This window comes from Carica papaya, chromosome 4 (assembly GCF_054855325.1).
Source record: "Carica papaya isolate Zhongbai chromosome 4, ASM5485532v1, whole genome shotgun sequence".
Classification (NCBI taxonomy): Eukaryota; Viridiplantae; Streptophyta; class Magnoliopsida; order Brassicales; family Caricaceae; genus Carica; species Carica papaya.
The window spans coordinates 25,940,308-25,958,161 of NC_142312.1; the positions used below are offsets into that span (position 1 = coordinate 25,940,308).

A 17,854-nucleotide genomic window follows, 5' to 3' on the forward strand; every position below is an offset into this window, starting at 1 on the left:
ATTACTGTTTTACCCCTGTCATGAAAGTTTATTTTCAGCCACTCTCAAAACTTCTGCCACAGCGAGCCCATCCATCTTATCCAGTCAGCACTAAACGAGAACGAAACAGAGCTGAACACAGTAAAGCCAGAGCGAGAGAGAAAAGAACCGAGGAGAAATGGCGGTTGTTTGTGCTTCCTCTTCAGTCGGTTTCGCGACGTCTTCATCTTCTTCTTGTTCAACAAAATCATTTTTTTTCTTAAACAAAACCAGTGCCGTTGCAGGCAGGAGGAGCCCGTTTCTTGGGTTCTCAGTAGCGTTTTCAAAACCAAAGGTACCTACCACGTTTTCTGCTGATAACCGGAAGAGTTTTCTGATTAAGTGCCAGGATCAGGATCTCTCTCTGGTGCCGGAAAACCAGCGGTGGATGTTCGAAGAGGATGAAGCTGATGGTCCGGTAATTGTTCGTTTCCCTTCTCTCCTTTCCTCCGTCTTTTTGTATTTGTTTATTGCTGTTTGCTTGCTGAGAAAATGTGGGGTATTGATGAAAAACTTGGTGGTGTATCTGAATATTTCTTTTACAAGAAAAATGTGGGGTTCAATATCTTTTCTTTATCAAAGGAAAAAAGAAAAAAACAAATCATAGCCCTAATTGTTTGATTTTATAGCACCTGGTTGAAGGTTGACTACATGAATTATGATAGTTTATGAGGTTTTCTGTCCAATTGAGAAGCTATTGTTTGGGAGTTTCAGAAATGTAGTTCATGTTTCTTACCCATTCTGGACTGCATTTCATTGATTTTCAATTATGGGCATTTTTTAAAAGTAATTTTGGAGGTGGTAAATAAATATATTATTTGGTGAACATTATCATAGTTTTTGGTGTATGGAGTGGCCTGGAGCTGGATTTCATGATTCTCTATTTTGCTGATTTACTCTAAGATTGTTTTGACCATTTTCAACTTAAAAATTATTTTTTTATCTGTTTCATGTTTAATTGACCAATGCAATGATGTTCACTTTGCTTAATCCTGTTTATACCATAAATGACTACAATCTTTAAGCAAATTATGGATGCAAGATTGTTTTGAGCATTGAAGTCCGGACACTTTGGACATATGCTACTTGCTCTTAATAATTCTCATTTTTTTCTATAAATTGAACTTATGTTTTTTGCTTTCAGGACATCTGGAATAACACGTGGTATCCGAAGGCTGCAGATCATGTGAACACAGATAAACCATGGTACGTTGTTGATGCGACGGACAAAATTCTGGGAAGACTGGCTTCTACAATTGCCATACATATCCGAGGAAAAAATTTGCCCACCTATACTCCTAGTGTGGACATGGGGGCTTTTGTAATTGTGGTATGTGCTTTCCTCTCTCATGACTGATTTTACTTGATAGCATGTTTAGGAATCTTTGTGTGTGTTTCCATCTCCAGATGCCATTGTGCATGTCTGTATCTCTGTATATCAGGGACATGGTGTCTATTGTGCTATGATGCACCTTTGTGCAAAAAATCTGTTTTTTGGATTTATGTTACTTGGCTATTTTGATCAGGCCCCTAAGCTACTGCCTTCATGTTATTATGCATATTTATAATTTGACCGCATGGTGGTCTAATAATAATCACCAAAAGATGAAATTGGTTTTCTTGAAGCTTTTTAATTTTACATATTATGGATCGTTATAAGGGTAATTCTAAGATTTTTTTATGTATTTGTATGTAAAGGTGAATGCTGAAAAGGTTGCTGTATCGGGGAAGAAGAGGACCCAAAAGCTCTACAGGAGGCATTCAGGAAGACCAGGTGGTATGAAGGTGGAAACATTTAACCAGCTACAGCAGAGAATTCCAGAAAGAATTATTGAGCATGCTGTACGTGGCATGCTTCCTAAAGGGAGGGTGAGTTCTCAAGTTATGCATGTTTTATCGTCATATTTATGGTTGACGAGAGGAATCTGTGGTCAATGCTTCTGGTTTCATGTTGATCCATCGGAAAGAGTGAAGTATTCTTTGTGCCATTTCTTTAGACAATTGTTTATGCTTCTAATTTACCATCAATTGTTACATATTCACAGTCTATCCAATTTCTTAATTCTGTGAACCAAGCATTGGGCTTAAGCTGGTTGTGATCCACGAGAACTATGTTGCTCAAGTAGACAAAAATAGTTCTTACTGGAATAGGTTTTGTGGGGCTCTATTGGTTAACTTTTTTCCACAATAAAGTTGGGAACCTGTCTATCTAAGTCGAGTATATTGTCGTTTCTTTTACTTTTTGGGATATGTCTCATTTGTGTGGAGACCTTATTGGCTCACTTGGCCTCCATACTATCATTTTTTTAATGAAAAAAGACATATTATTAAAGAGAGAAGAAAAGGGTACAAAAGCAGAAGATAAGAAACAGCTCTTAGGCCAACAAAGGAAGAAAAGAAAAAGAGATAAACATAAAATCAGTACAGCTGGACAGTATTATGAATCAGGAATGGTTGATGAAGGTGATTTCTAGAGAAAAGTAAAAAGTGTTGGCAAAAATTTTAATGCTACAGAAGGCAGCAATAGAGTGCAGGAATTTGGCTATAGAGTAATAGAGTGCAGGAATTTGGTCTATAGAAGGCAGCAAGTACCTGGGATAGGTTTAAAGCTTACAAAAACGAAAAAAGGCTAACGAATTAAGTTAATAAGTAAGAAACAAGATAGAGACTAGGTCATAGGGACTGATAACACTTGCAATTGGCATCTTTTGGGATGAGAAGTTTGGTTCAATACTTGACCGCCATTTTAAAGAAGCCATTAAGTTGATAGTTTTATTGTTGCAGTAAGAAGCTGAGTAGGATCAATCAAGGAATGATCCCTTTTTTTTCTTTACTATTATGACTAAGAATTTGCCAAAGCCAAGGCCATATTGGAATGATATTCTCTCCAATGTAAGCCCTATTACTGATGCCTTAGCCTCAGAACTCCCCTTCAGAATTGAACTCAGTATATATGAAATGACTCTTCATCCTAATGTATGTCCTTGACCACTGAGGCAGGAAGTTAGGGGACATTAGCTACGCAATGATCTGTCTTTCATGCTATCTAGTTTTGATGTTATGGTCCAAAAATTATGCTATTATCAACAGCAGTATTTGTGCAGGTACAGAACTATTCATTAGTAAGATAAATTGCATGAACTCATTGCTGATTAATGAGTTCTTTTTTTTTTCTTAATATATTGGTCTCTACATTATCCAAATCTATACCACCTCCCTGCTTTAATTGTGTCACCTCTGGGGCTTCATGTTTGCTCTGTTCCCTAGATGGCCTATTGCTTGGGAGATAATGGTGGATGTTTCTTCATCTTGCTGCCCACATTTGCTTATTGTCCAACTCTTGACGAAGATAAGAGTGTTTTTCTTGCAGCTTGGTAGGGCACTTTTCAACCACCTAAAGGTTTACAAAGGCCCAGACCATCCACATGAAGCACAGAAGCCTATTGAACTGCCCATAAGGGACAAGAGGATACAGAAGCAGAGATAGATATGCAGCAGAACTGGCTAGAGGGACACCAAAAAATCCGCATTTCGCCAGATAGTTCCAGTACTCATATGGTTTTGGTCCTGTTGGGTCTGAATATGACGTTTTAGCTCTTAATTGGAAGAGCTTGCTGCTCATGTATTTGCATTTTTTTGTAGATGTGCTCAAAATCTATCTGCCATCCAGGTCCTTCAGATGGATTGGAGTCGGAAATTTGTCTTATAGGTGTAAGTTGTTTAAAGGATAATAACTCTTGTTGAATACGAAACTAAGAACAATTTAATTTATTTACCTTAGAGGAAGGACAAGATCTAGTTACATTTTTCAACCCAGTCAAAGCTGCAATCTTTGTATCAAAAAGCAGTGTCAATTGTTGGATTTCCTTGGGGTGGGAACATTATTTTACATTTGAAATGACCTTTTCTAATTCAACTGCAATGGGATCAGAAAACTAACATAACAGGATGGAACCAATTGTAACTTTCATCCATTATCATGTCAAATTACATGTATAATTAGGGTTTAGTCCCAACTAGAACAAAACCCCTATCTGGCTATATACGAAAGTACGTGTCATCCCAGCCGCCAACACTGTCAGCCGCGCCGGTGGAATTGTACTCGGGAGATGAAATGGGTGTCTTCTCCAAAGAGGTTTCGAAGGGAATGAAGAAAGCACCTGAAGCCTTCATCTTTAATGGCGCTTTCTTGGGTTTCTTGGCAGGGTTTCTCAGTTCGTCTTCGTCTCTTCAGCACCACCATTTTCGATAGAGAGGAAAACACAGATCAGATGACACAGATATGGAGAGAGAATTCAAACTTGGATGGACCAGAAAACAGAGGTATAGTGAGAATTCAAACGAATTCTTATGCTCTACCTTGTAACTACGATAAATACAATCATCACCCACTTTTTAATAAATAAAACATAATGATAATAGTTTAAATTATTTTATTTTTCTATTTTTAATATTTTCTGTTTTAGTTTTTAAATAATTATTTTATTTTAGTGAAAAAAAAACAGAAATTGTATTAGTATGAATCTTAGTGTTTATACTGATCCGCCCACTTAAATTAATGCATCTAATTTTAAATTAGTTTAATTAGTATTCTATTTTGTATAGAATTTAAACTGTGTTGTATCATTGATAAGAGTAGAATGATATATTACAATTATATTTTCAATTATACTTAGTGTTCTAATTGTAAAGTTTATACTTACATTTTTTTTAAATATAAAAAAGTAAATATATTATTAGTAGAACATAAAACAATTTTCACGGAGTATAAGATATAATTATTTTTTCTAATTTGTAAAAGATCTGCAAATATAAATATATTAGATATGATTCATAATTTATGTATTTACATGCATATGCATATAGTTGTTAATGATTGATAAACATAAATATCAGAAAATACACAAAAAAATAATCTCTCTTAAAAATAGCAAAATAAATAAATAAATAAATAAAAAGATGATAAAAGAAAAAACTAGTTTCACCAATTTCATATTCTATAATACATATACCAATTAAAAAACTAGTTTCCAACCCCCAATTGGGTTGATCATTAAATCTGATTCTAACAACTATGATTTCAAACATCTAACATTGAGCAAGACAGAATAAAACCCAGTATATACCGAGCATTGCCGAGGAGTATGCTTACCCACAACCACAAGTTCAAAGCAGTTTTCAACTGAACATCAGTGGCATAGAATGAAAAAATCTACCCGACCCTTCCCGACATCCATTCAAGCCCATCCTTGACTTGAAAACAAACCATGTCTAATCAATAAACGTAGATAAATATATGTTTAGAAAACTGTATATCATCTTTCTTATTAACCTCATTCAAGCGTCAGTTCAATCTGGATACAGTGAATATTCACTAGAACCAATTATCAAGCTCCTCAAAATGCGATATCATAATTCTAAAAACAGATATCGCCACTTAACCAGCTTGAAGACAAATGAAGGCCTCTCTTTCCTACTGGATGACAGAATCAGCTAATATAAACCGGACAATATTTTGGCTAGAATACAGTAACATCGACAAATCATCATTGTAATTCTGTAATTCGAATGTTTCGGCCAGTGATCTAATCATAGAGGCCTTCGTCTTGCCAAATATCAACTAAAAAGTCTACCATCTCCTGCACAATCCAATAGTCAATCAAATAAAAGTAAGCAGCTTTTTCTTTTCAGGGGAAGAAAGCATCCAAATAAGCACCATGCTTCCAAAAGAGTTTCTAAATGTTCTCCCAAGAAAACTGTCTTTCAATCTAAGATTATATTTCCATATGCATATAAAGCACAAATATTCTCAAGCACCACTCCCAGGGACTAACTTACGCTGCCTTTTCTTTAGCACTTTACAATTGAAGCAATTTATATTTTTTTGAAATATACAGTTGAAGCAAATATTTCCTGTGACTAACTTAACATTTTTATCATGTTAAACAGAGAAGTAATGTTGTTTGTTTCAGCTGGTGATTAACTTAAGGAGAAACTCAGTAGAAAAGCAATAACAAATGAAATCTCAGTATGTACAATATGAAAGACGCAGAGTCGGATGACCAAAAATGATACATCTAACCTTTGTACATAGATTATAATAACATGCTTACTGGTAAGGGGATTGGCTTGGAGAAAGGCTCATTCGACGAAAGGAGCTCTTCATATGTCGTTGACCAGCTACAACAGAAAGTTATTGCAGTTATTATCTAAAGTTGTTTGACCCTTGTCGTAAATAATGAATGGAGAAAACCAGTGTTGTTAGATACTAATTAAGACATTATTAGATTGCATAAAAATTTAAAGCATTGTTAGAAACTAAATTGAAAGAGAGATTGATCGTTTATTGGATCAGGGTTGATGGTGGCCTTCTTTTATGTTGGTGCAGTCCCCTCATTAATAGTCATTAATCCCAATTATTAGGACCAGCAAGTTGCAGGGAATTCTGAAGTAATTGATTCATTTCTCAACAATAGATAAACTAGAGATTAAATATCTCTCGAGTTGATTCTCAATTTTTATTACAGACCTTTTGAAGCAAGAAAAACCTTCTGATTTGTGAAATAATAAATACAAATGACCACATCTCATGAAATCATCTAGAATGTAATACAATAGGATACCCCATTTCTTGTCTAACACTCATTGCACAAATATTTGAGTGTTTGAGTTGCAAAGACTTCTTGAATCTAATAGCCGTACAAAATGGTTTTCCAGTCAATCTATCTTCCATAAGACTTTTCACATAGTGGCAATTCAATTTTTGAATAGAACCCAATAAACCTTGTTTGGCTAAATTGTTTATTTTGTCGTGCTCAACATGGTCTAGTCTAGTATATAAAACATTCATATCTATGTTTTTATTGCTACTAGAAGCAATAAAGAGCTAATCATTTATAGAATTATAAAAAGAATACTTAGTGGACACCTTGTTCCTTATCTTTCCATCCTGTTTCTTCTTGAACCTTTCTTTGGCTCTCTTCGTTTTTCCACCACATTTCAAGTTCTTCTTGGGATTAAAGCCCAATGCTTTCCTAGAGCTAGCCTCTGCAACAAATGCATTGAGTGGGTTATCCCAAACCTTCATTTTCTAAGTGAACATGAGGAGCTAGATCATCAAATGTCTTGATTCCATCATTATGGGGTGAGGTTAACAATCATATACTACCAATCACCAGGATGCTGCTCGTCAGTAAGAGCGTGTTGGGCTAACTTCATCTCCTTAATCATATTGGGCATCTCTGGGAGATGTTGCTTGATAGTATGATTTGGATGTTTCTTATGTGTGAAGATTTTATTGTCAGCTGTCTCAACTTTATCATTGTGGTTCCCCCCAAACTTTGCTTTTACAACTATCCACAGTGTCAGCAGCAGTCTCATGCTACTGATACTTAAAAACAAAGCTCATTATATTTAATCAGGTAATTATAGTCAATTTCCATAAAGGTTGATCCCTCTTCCCGTTCATAGATACTGTAGCCAGTAGTTTCAGCAAGTTCTTGCACTCTTCACTGGTCCAATCCCTGTTACTCTTCCCTCCTCTGTACATTTCTTCAAGAGTGATCTATTTGGATGAAGTAGTGGCATAAATCTGAGGAAATTAATATCTAACTACATTTTTTTACTATTTCAGATTTAACTGGATTTTAGGGCCAAAAGCTTAATGCTAAGCATCCACATTATATCTAACTACATCTCTTTTGCTATATCAGATTTAACTGGATGTTAGGGCCAAAAGCTTAATGCTAAGCATCCACATCCACTAAGAGGTTATGAGGTCAAGCCCCTATCCCTACTTCCGTCCCCTCAAAAAAAGTTTGATGGAATTTTTACTAAGATATAGGGCTTCAACATACATTTTACATTTTCTTGAATTGCAAAAAGAGAGCTACCTGTATTTTAGAACCTACACTGTGGGTGGCTATAGTTAATCTAAGACAATAAATATGGAAAATTTACTGGTTAAGAAATAGAGAATCCAGGAAATTCTGACTGAAGGATGGCTATAGTTAATCGTTTCATGATAAAGCTTGCTCCAACAGATCAACATTCCACAATATCCTTGATCACTGTGTATACGGACTCTAACACTATTACTGAATATGAAGTAATGACATCTTCTTCACATAAACCAAGTTATCTGACATTTCAGAATCCAGGTACTTTTCTTACTTGGCTTTCATAAAGCTCATTTGATTCAATCCATTTCCAATTCTTTTTCTACTCAATCACTAGTTCATGTATGAAATGAAAAACTGCAGAATATTTTCCAAGCGCAAAACCTACTCGAGACAAGATAATTTTTATCATGTGCAAGATATCAAATCTCCTACCATTATAACAAATTACAACATAAAAATAACTTCACTTAAACAACAGTACCTTATAATTGGATCCTTTGCCATTCTATGTTGTTGTGGTTGTTCCCCTACCCACTTTTTTCTACTCTCCTGCCATGCAATTGCAGCTGCATAACATACCCAGCCAGATTATGCTCAAGAAGAGCAAAAGAAACAGAAAATTATGTGATTTTTTTGGAGTAAAAATTGTAAACTATATGATGAAAAGGAAAGAGAAAAAAAAATGAACCATGGCAGGGCAATATTAAATATCCTACGCTGTACGGAGATTGGAGAAGTTCTTTTTCACAGACAACAATCCATACTTAATCTCTTATTTGGCTGATGTTCCCATTTTCATCTAAGTACTAAAACATCTCTCCGACATAACAAACAAGCTGTCTTTGCAATTGTAAATCCAAATTTTCTTATTTACAAGCATGGGGCCATCACAATCATTGCCGAATCATATGAATAATTGTTTAAGGTCAGCTGACAACTATATTCCATGGTTGCAGTATTATTTTCTGACTGAACAGCAACTGTTGTTTTATGATGTCATTTCATGTAATCCTTCTTTGCTTGTTTTCAAAAAAAAATTATCTCCTTCCTCCAGCAATGACTAAGATGGAAACGTTAGATACCACAGTGACTAAGTGGGAGAGAGTTTAAGACCGAAATTAAATGAAAGCGGTCCCAACTCAAGCATTTGTCACTCACTTTTTCATACATAAGGATACAAGAAAGCCCATGTCATAGAGGAGTCCAATTGAAATTGGCCTAAAAATGCGCATCAAAGTCCGTGAGCCACTCCCCAGTATGGTACTGAAAGAACGTCTCTAAGGTAGAAAGAGAAGGAAATAGAAGGGTAAGAGAGACGAACAATGGTGGGAAAAAAGAGAGGAAAAAGGGATAGATGATGAAGAAAAGGTTATATGAGAATAAGAGAGGGCCAGAATTAGGAATATACTTCAACTTTTTTTCGATATCATAATGATGTTGTATTACATTTGCAGGTCTATTTTGAATGGTCATGACATAGCTTATTGGGAAGATGTTGGAGCTGTTATAGACCACCTGATCGACTGTTAATTTTGTATTTTGGAATGGTACTCCCTTGATATCTTTGTGCATAATAATATTTCTCTTTTATTTCAAAAAAAAAAAAGTATTACATCTGCAGATAATAATGTTGTATTACATTTTCACTTAGAAAATACCAAGTTCTGACTATTGATGAACAGTAGAATTCTGGTTAATCGATGCTTCCTGCATGAGGATGAATGCCAGTCAATCTACTATTTTCATGTTCAGAGGACAGAAGGCTGTGGGATTAAGCAATCAAACCTTCTCAGAAAGTTTTGCTCCCCATGGCCATCTTTGGATCATTTGGAAAGAAATAAAAATATTGGTTTTTTGGGGATTTTGATTATCCAATAGAGAAGAAAGGAGTACAAATGTAGAGGATAAGAAACATTCCTAAGCCAACAAAAAGAAGGGAAAAGAAAAGAAAGCCAGAACAACACTGCATCCAAATATTCGAACTAGAGATCAATGGTTCCAAATCCTTACGTTTGGTTGAAATACATTAAATTCTTATTTAATTCTAGACCTATTTCATACCTATAAGTTAGTTATAAATTACACACTTAATACATGCCTGGATCAACTTCACTCATATTCTCAATTTCACAGCCATGAACTTAAATTCTTACCCATTAAGGAAGGGTTATATAAACTCCCAACTTGAATTGGACAAAGAATCACCCAAAAATAAAAATATTATTTTCATTCAAATCTTTATCTTATTTGTATTTTATTACTGCTCTTATTCCACAGAATTGGAATTTGGACTAAAGTCCATAATGCATAAGTTAGTCATAATTTACATATTTATTGCACAATTGACCAAGTTGTGCTTATATCCTCAATACTCTTCTTATGAGAGCAGGTCTGAGGGGTGTCATAAATACTTTGATAAAGGTTTTTGTCTACATAGCTTTTATACATGGATGGCACCCTCTCGTCCCTTGCAAGTAACATTCTTGTTTTTTTTAATCCGAAGGATAAAAAATAATTCATTATATTGCACATAACAGTAGGCAAAAAGGGCAATAACAAGATAGTAAACAAAACAAACCAATAAGGCATTGCCTCATTTTCTTCTTTTAATGGCTAAAGAGGCATTGCCTCAAGTTGAGCCAATTATAAGTTCCACTACTTTGGACAACCAAAAAACCAATGCCGAGAGTAGGAGCACTTAAACAAAGACCAATATGGTGCCATTCATCCGACAGATTCTAACAGGCCCCCTCATCTTACTACTAAAAGCGAAGATTTTTCTTGAGTATACCAATAAAAGCTAAGATATCACCTAGTTCCACCAATGAGAAAGAAAAATTAAACCGACAAAAAAAAAGTGCGATCAATGTAAAATCAAGATTCAGATGATATTCAATTCTGGTTCCTAGGCCTATAAGGCCACGTTTATTTTCATTTTTTTTTTTTAAAATAAAGTCAAGTCTTCTTTCATGTATAAAGACCAAAACTCGATACAGTAGGTAGAAGTAGAAGTCTTTAATCATGGAATTCAACATAAGAATGGAATTGCCAATTGTGAATTAAAAAATGAAAATAATTATCCATTTCTACATATCAAGACATCGAGATTGAAGAATAGGTTGAAAATAGAATAGAAATTGAACCAAACAGACCATAAGTGAATTAAAATCTCTTTTGGAAAGGGAGATGATCCTCCATTAGTCAGGCATAAAAGAGGAGCATGTGACATTACTGAATGCAAGGTTAGTGGTGGAGTTGCTTTTACATCTACAACAAAAGTGGGAGGGCCTCTTTCACTAAACTATCGAGGTGGTTCAGAACTAGGAAAGCAATATAACAACAAACACAGATTTTGAGATTACACTCAAAAGCCAACCAACTCTTACAACCTGAACCTGATTGGTGCTCAACCAAGTCTAACACTTTTATCTAAGACTTATTAATTTAATTAAGAATTAATTATCAAAAAAATTAATTTAATTAAGAATTAACATGTTAAATACATAAATTGTATTATTTACACACTTGGAGTAAATAGTAAATGATTGAATAACAAACATCTAATTATCTATGTGTGAAGACACATTTTAATCAATTTGTGTTGCATTTTTAAATGGTGAAGTGAAAAAAATAAATAAAAGCAAAAAACCTTAAAATTTAAGCCATGTATCAAAATTACAAATAAAACTAAAAGGGATAATAAACTTAGGTTAAGCCAAACCTAAATTATCTAGGCGTTGATCAACCAACCTGACCAGGAGGTGAGGCAACGAATCCTTTGTCATATGATACCCAAAATGAAAATGATCCTAATTTAATCAACCTACACCCGAAATAACCTGATCAGAGCCAATAAAAACTGGAAAATGATCCAAACAAGCCTCATCCACCCTGCCTAATTACCATTCTTGTAGGATACATTTCCAGTGGTAATTTAGAATAATAATCATATACAAGAAGATTTATCCATTAATTCCAATATAAAGAAATAACAATCTTATATAAAATCCAATTTCATTTTTTCTAAGACATTGCACATACTCATCTAACATTTTGGTGCTCTAAATGACAGAGAAAATACACTACAGCTTATCTGAAGAAAGAGTCACTTACCATGATTTATAAATGTAGAGGTGTTTGGATTATTTTCTTTAGGTCTTTTTCCTTCCTTGGTAGGCATTGAGGACTGCAAAGATTGCTTCACATTGGAACGAGAAATTCCAGCATTATGCTCCATGGTCTCCGAATTGACTGAGCACTCCCTTATGTGACAATGCTTCAGTTGGCCAGAGTTTCCTTCCACAGGCTCCCTCAGACTTTTTTCTGCTGAAACCACCACTTCTAAAGTAGCAGGAGTACCAAAACAATGGCTCAACATAGACAACTTTCTCTGTGCAACAAAGAGCAAGCAAGAAAATATTTCGGTGTGAAAGGAGATAAAAAACTATTTGCAGAAATTCCGCGTTGTAGTTGGATTTTCCTTAATCAGCAAGGCAGAAATTCATAGAAAAAGAAGAGCTAGAAAAATCCATACATATATATATATATATATATATTCATTTATCATCCCTGGTTTTGCTACCAGATACTGTATACATTCAACCACCTTAAAAAGGGAACACAGAAGACGTTGCCACATCCTCGCAACATGACTTTGTAAATGCATTTCCTCGAATAACATGGCAGATCAACCAGTCTATATTATACACAACAAAATTTCACCACTAACTCATTCGTCCTCAAAGCTAATTTGCAAAGTAAAACATATACAAAAGATTCTACATTACCGGTCCAACTGGAAAAAAATGCAGCTGCCCTAGCCCCTTATCGCAAATCAGCAGAACTGAAGATTCCGGATGCTACCCAATCTCCCTCCTTTCCCTCAATCACTTTCTCCTTTTCACTTCGCTCGCTGCCATCCCATCTCGCTCTTGGGTTTGTCCTCCGCTTTTCACCCTCAAGAGTCCTTTTACAAATTCCCTTGCCTCCTCTGTTTCCCCAATATCCCTCTGCACTCTCCCTAAAAACGAAGAAGAAAAACCTCCCTTTTTGCCTAAATCCCGGCACGTCAAAAGATACCTAGAGCTCCAGCTCTCTTGCTTCTTATAGCCGCAGCAGCTTCTTCTCACGCAACGGTCCCTGAATCTTCTGTTGACAACCGCGCTCGACCACCTGGTCCCGTGTCAATCCTCACGTCGTCCCTCTGGGTCCATCACGCGAACCGGGTTGTTATTTTTAGGGCTTAAATGGGTCGGATACAGGGGCTGGTATAAAGTGTTAGGCTAAAACTAAGGCCCAATGGGCCTAAATTAGATCTGGTTTTGAGTGTAAACCGGTTTGGTGAATTTAATATATGAAATTTGAAAGTGAAAATAATTTTTAAAAAATTCATGGAAATGAAAATGGGCTTGAAATAAATAAATATTTATAAATATATCCAAAAATTTTATTTTTTAATTTTTGTTCTTTTAAATTTTTTAATTTTTAATTCTCATTTTTTATTTAAATGCAAAAAGTAGAAATTGTGTGTGTAAGATTAAGATATTTATCTAATTCGATCAAAATTTATTAAAAAAAAAAACATTTTCACTATTTTTTTAATATATAAAATTTCTGTCTAATTAATTCACAAAGCCTGTTTGGATTTCGTTTATTTAGTTAAAATTTATATCAATAAAACGATTTTTTATTTTATTTTTTAACCAGTATTTTGCCCTGGCAATCTGCATTTTTTTTTTCTTACACAAATTTAGTAGTTATTTAGAATGAGTACAACTTGTTCTACCATAAGTTGTACTCTGATCAATTAAAATGGTTGTTTATTAAAAGTATTTTAGTCAAAAATCATTTAATAATCAGTAAAAATAGTTATAATAAGTACTATTATTTTAAAAAAATAAAATAAAAGTTTTATATTTTAAAAATTTTAAATATAAATTTTTAATAAAAATTAAATTTATTTCTAAAAATTATATATTTTAATTTTTTACTTTAAACCTATTAAAAATAAATTCTGACATTCATTGTTATCAAAAGCTTTTTGTATTTTATCGTCTTAATTTAAAAAAAAAAAAATACCTTTCACTATTAAGCCTGTGCATATTTTCTGTCTATTGTCCTAGTGCTCTGCTTTCTGCTGCTGCACTGTGCTCACTTACATGTATAAATATATTCACACATGTAAAAATATACATATATATATATAACATGATAAAAATTTAAGAAAAAAAACACACAAAAAACTAAATGAGATGAATAAGAAATGTAAAAGATTTAATAAGACGAACAAGAAAAGGGAACTGACAGAGAATAAAAATGGATTGAAACCAAGTTGATGAAAATGAATTAAACACAACTAAACTAAATCAAAGCTGCATAAAAGAGCTGGTTCCAAGTATCAGGAGCACCAGGAAGACACCAATGGCTGCAGTCGTTTAAGCTTTTACCTCTGCCGGCATAAATGGAGGGATGACCATCTTTTCTGAGCTGGGTCAATACTGAAATGTCAAGTAAATAGGCAGGATTCTTCATCTCGTTCAACACTCTTCTTATAATGGCTTCTCCGTCAATCCCAGGTCCCGGATATTTCCTTCCTTCTACTGGTTTCGTTTGCCCTATGCAACTCTTTGCTTTAGCTTCTCCCCATTCCTTCCCACTGTATACTCATATCATTCAACGTAACACAAAATTAATTTGTTATAAATAGTGAAAATAATATATATATATATATATATATGGCTTACTTGATGTGAACTGCAGCAACTCCTTGGAAGAAGACTTGGGTTTTTGAAAGATCAATGTATTGATCAACCCACTTAGCCCAAGTTGTCATGGCAATCTTGTAAGCCTCCATACGATCCATCTCTTTGACAACTTTCTCTCCGACTTGAAAATAGTCCCATCTGCAATTTTACATGTTATTAGTTCCTTACATATATGGTATACATACATACGTATATATATATATATATATATATAGAGAGAGAGAGAGAGAGAGAGAGAATGAATAAAGAGTCGATGACGAGTATATACGTTTTCAAGCGGCCTCTATGAACCCACCAATGATAGGAATTAAAGATCAAGTAATCAACTCCAAGCCATTGATTGCCGGTGCTAATGCGGTCAAGCTTTAGGACTTTCCCTATTTTCTCATACGCAAGATCCACCAAGAACCCACTTTTCAGCAACATTACCGAAATCTCATGTTCCTATATATATATATATATACATACAGAAAGATATTTATATAATACGTATTGATAATTTTTGGTAGTTTTCCAAAAAATGAATCAGAAAAATGTGTTACCGGGAGAGAAAATGTAGAGAGCAAGCCTCGGACATTTATAGTGTAGTTGGGTGTTGAAGCCGCTGCATGAAGCATGCAGGTGAGGGAAACCCACATGTTATTGCTGAGGGAGTCTCCCACAAACATGATCTTCTTCCCTCTGTTTCTCTCCAAGAAATCCTTACCGTTGAATCTAGAACCGTATAATTTTATTTTCAAAATTATTAAATTAGCATCTGAAATATGTTTACTAAAATTTAGTTTTAGTAAACATATTTTGGGGCAATAAGAAGAACTAAAACCAAGTAATTATTATATTTAAAAACTTTAAAAATCATATTAAAGAATGAAATTAATTTATTCTTATCTTCAAAGATTAGCAGGAGCTACTGACTAAAGTTCATAAATACGTGTATATGCGGAATGTTACTTTCTATCTACTACTTCCAAATGCATCATTTAGGTAAATCATGCATAAATTATGTAAGATTAAAATTTCCATTTAAAAAACAATCAAATCAATAATTATTTAAAATAGTAACACTGAGTGTAAAATCTAAAATATAAATAATTAATTATTTAATTTTTAAAAGGAAAAGGGGTAGCACTGAACAGAAGTAGCTAACATATTATATCAATATATATATATATACATACACACACACAAAAATACCTGGGAATGTTGCAGTGAGTGGGTTGCCATCTATATTTGAGATAAAGCTTATCAGGTCTGCCATTTTTGATGCAATCAAATCCTTGTCCGATGAAGGGACACGTGGACGAATCATACGGTGGGTTCCACGACGGATCGTAGACCCAACTCCCTCTGAAGACGTTACAGTTCTTCCCTTTCTTCTCTTCTTCTACTCCATCTCCATGCCCAGCTTCTACCTTCTTCTGTAATAAAACCAGAACAACAGCAACTGCAACTCCCGAAAAGAAACCAGACCAAACTGACCTCATTTTTTCTTAATGCTTTTTTCCCTTTTTTTTGTCTTGTCTTGGGAAATTCTATGAAGACTACATAAACTTTATATAAACTCACATTCGAATAGGGGAAGAAAATTAGGATCAGATTCTGTCTTAATTAATTTGGATATTTTTTTTGAATATTCAATTCATTGTTTAAAACGCCTAGATTTCTCCCAGAATATTTATTACCGTATTAATCGTATACCCTTTTTAAGATGAAATCTTATTCTACGAGCAGCTTATGGATCAGAAATTACTTGTTAATTGTCAAAATAATTCGAAAATCTTAAATTTTTTTAAAAAAGAAACGAAAATATGCGTTCATTTTACCTGCAAACAGAGAAAATTGATGTTTATTATTTCCTTCGTTACTAAAAAAGAAAGTGTAATGTCCAAATTTAATTTAATGTAAATTAAATTAATTTATAAATATAATTTTTTCAATTTTTTAATTGTAATTTAGTGTAAAATTGAAGAAAATTTGATGGAGAATGAAATTGAAAATAATTTTAAGAAAAATATATATAAAAATTTGGATTCTTTTGTTATTTTTTTTTAAAAAATCAAAAACTGTGGGTCAAAATACAATTTGAAGAAATTGTGCCACGTGAGATGCCCGGTCAGCAACCCCGACGAAACAAGACACACCGCATGGCAATAGACGCTGACGAGGTACCACGCGGGAGGCTACGCGGGCGATCCACGTGCCCATGATCGAATGGCCCAGATATGCCCCTGCGGGCACAAACGGTCCAGATTAAATCGCGTTGAACGGTCCAGATTCACTCACTATTTAATCGCGATCGGACGATTCAGATCAAATGAGATAGATAGCCCAGATCAAAAGAGAACAAGTATAAATAACCCCCTTCACACTAAACTCTAACCCTAGCCGCCAGACTCCCCCTCGCTAGAGAAGAAGATCCAGCCGCCGAGAAGGAGGTTGCCGCCACCCCCCGTCGCACTGGAGCCCTTTCCGACCGCCAAAAGAGATAAAACAATTTTTTTTTGCTCAGAATTCAATTTTAAACACTTCCATGCCTAAATCGAAGCAAAAAAACCAGCGGATTGGCGAGAAACTGATGGGCAAAGTCCAGCAGCGCTGCCGTAGGAAATTTCACAAAATGTCTCCGATAAGCCCCTTCCCGATTCCTATTTTTCATAATTTTTCTACAATTGTAATTACTGTTTCATTCTCTACAGGTTAAATGGAGCAAAACACTCAACCGCAATGTGAGCCGGAGGAGTCGCTGCATCGGAGAGTCCCGCTGCCGATGAGTTTGGACATTTTGTATTTTTTCGGCCAACCAATATCCCTTAACGTATTTTCTCGCATGGATTAATGCAAAATCGGCCTAAAACAGCTGATCTGAGGCTGATCGCCACCGCGGGCAGCGACACTGTCGCTGGAGCACGACAGAGCCGCCATGCCAGAATTCCAGAATTGGCCAAAAATAGGTCCTGAGACTGCTTTGGATTTTTGGGGCATTTGTAAGTACTTATAGCTCGTTTTAATCCCCGAAAAAAAATTCAGAGAACCCGGCCACCGTCGATAGGCGCAGTCAACAGCTTAGCTTTTCGGGCATCAAATTGTGTAAGAATCTTTCATCATATTCTCTATTATGGAATTGAAGTTTAAATAAATAATAATACAATATTTTATGTAATTTAGAAAATA

At 34.7% G+C, this 17,854-nt stretch overlaps 3 protein-coding genes and 1 long non-coding RNA gene across 7 annotated transcripts; 2 read left to right on the forward strand and 2 right to left on the reverse strand.

Moving 5' to 3' along the window:
• Positions 1-67: 67 nt before the first annotated feature.
• On the forward strand, positions 68-3,793 carry EMB1473 (Ribosomal protein L13 family protein). Of its 2 annotated transcripts, none has more exons than XM_088218478.1 (4): positions 68-436; positions 1,163-1,348; positions 1,717-1,887; positions 3,286-3,793. In XM_088218478.1, exons 1-4 carry the CDS (start codon positions 158-160, stop codon positions 3,394-3,396), a joined length of 747 nt encoding a protein of 248 aa, XP_088074604.1. In that variant the 5' UTR covers positions 68-157; the 3' UTR covers positions 3,397-3,793. The 2 variants fall into 2 exon arrangements, with proteins under 2 accessions (XP_088074604.1, XP_021895049.1); XM_022039357.2 differs by having other exon boundaries at positions 3,389-3,793.
• A 174-nt stretch (positions 3,794-3,967) lies between these two features.
• Positions 3,968-13,145, reverse strand: LOC110812513 (uncharacterized). Of its 3 annotated transcripts, none has more exons than XM_088218479.1 (6): positions 12,707-13,145; positions 12,526-12,615; positions 12,033-12,309; positions 8,401-8,485; positions 6,132-6,198; positions 3,968-4,246 (listed from the first exon to the last, which is right to left on the reverse strand). In XM_088218479.1, exons 2-6 carry the CDS (start codon positions 12,598-12,600, stop codon positions 4,097-4,099), a joined length of 654 nt encoding a protein of 217 aa, XP_088074605.1. In that variant the 5' UTR covers positions 12,601-12,615; positions 12,707-13,145; the 3' UTR covers positions 3,968-4,096. The 3 variants fall into 3 exon arrangements, with proteins under 3 accessions (XP_088074605.1, XP_088074606.1, XP_021894996.1); XM_022039304.2 differs by lacking the exon at positions 3,968-4,246 and adding an exon at positions 5,316-5,657 and having other exon boundaries at positions 12,707-13,140; XM_088218480.1 differs by lacking the exon at positions 12,526-12,615 and having other exon boundaries at positions 12,707-13,143.
• Positions 13,146-14,171: 1,026 nt separating this feature from the next.
• Positions 14,172-16,204, reverse strand: LOC110812559 (protein trichome birefringence-like 42). Its single transcript, XM_022039367.2, has 5 exons — positions 15,878-16,204; positions 15,226-15,397; positions 14,952-15,127; positions 14,663-14,821; positions 14,172-14,574 (listed from the first exon to the last, which is right to left on the reverse strand). The coding sequence occupies exons 1-5, from the start codon at positions 16,165-16,167 to the stop codon at positions 14,280-14,282; spliced, it is 1,092 nt and encodes a 363-aa protein (XP_021895059.1). The 5' UTR covers positions 16,168-16,204; the 3' UTR covers positions 14,172-14,279.
• On the forward strand, positions 16,189-17,843 carry LOC148266491 (uncharacterized). Its single transcript, XR_015818595.1, has 2 exons — positions 16,189-17,302; positions 17,380-17,843. It is a non-coding gene; the product is annotated as an uncharacterized LOC148266491 (long non-coding RNA).
• Positions 17,844-17,854: the final 11 nt, after the last annotated feature.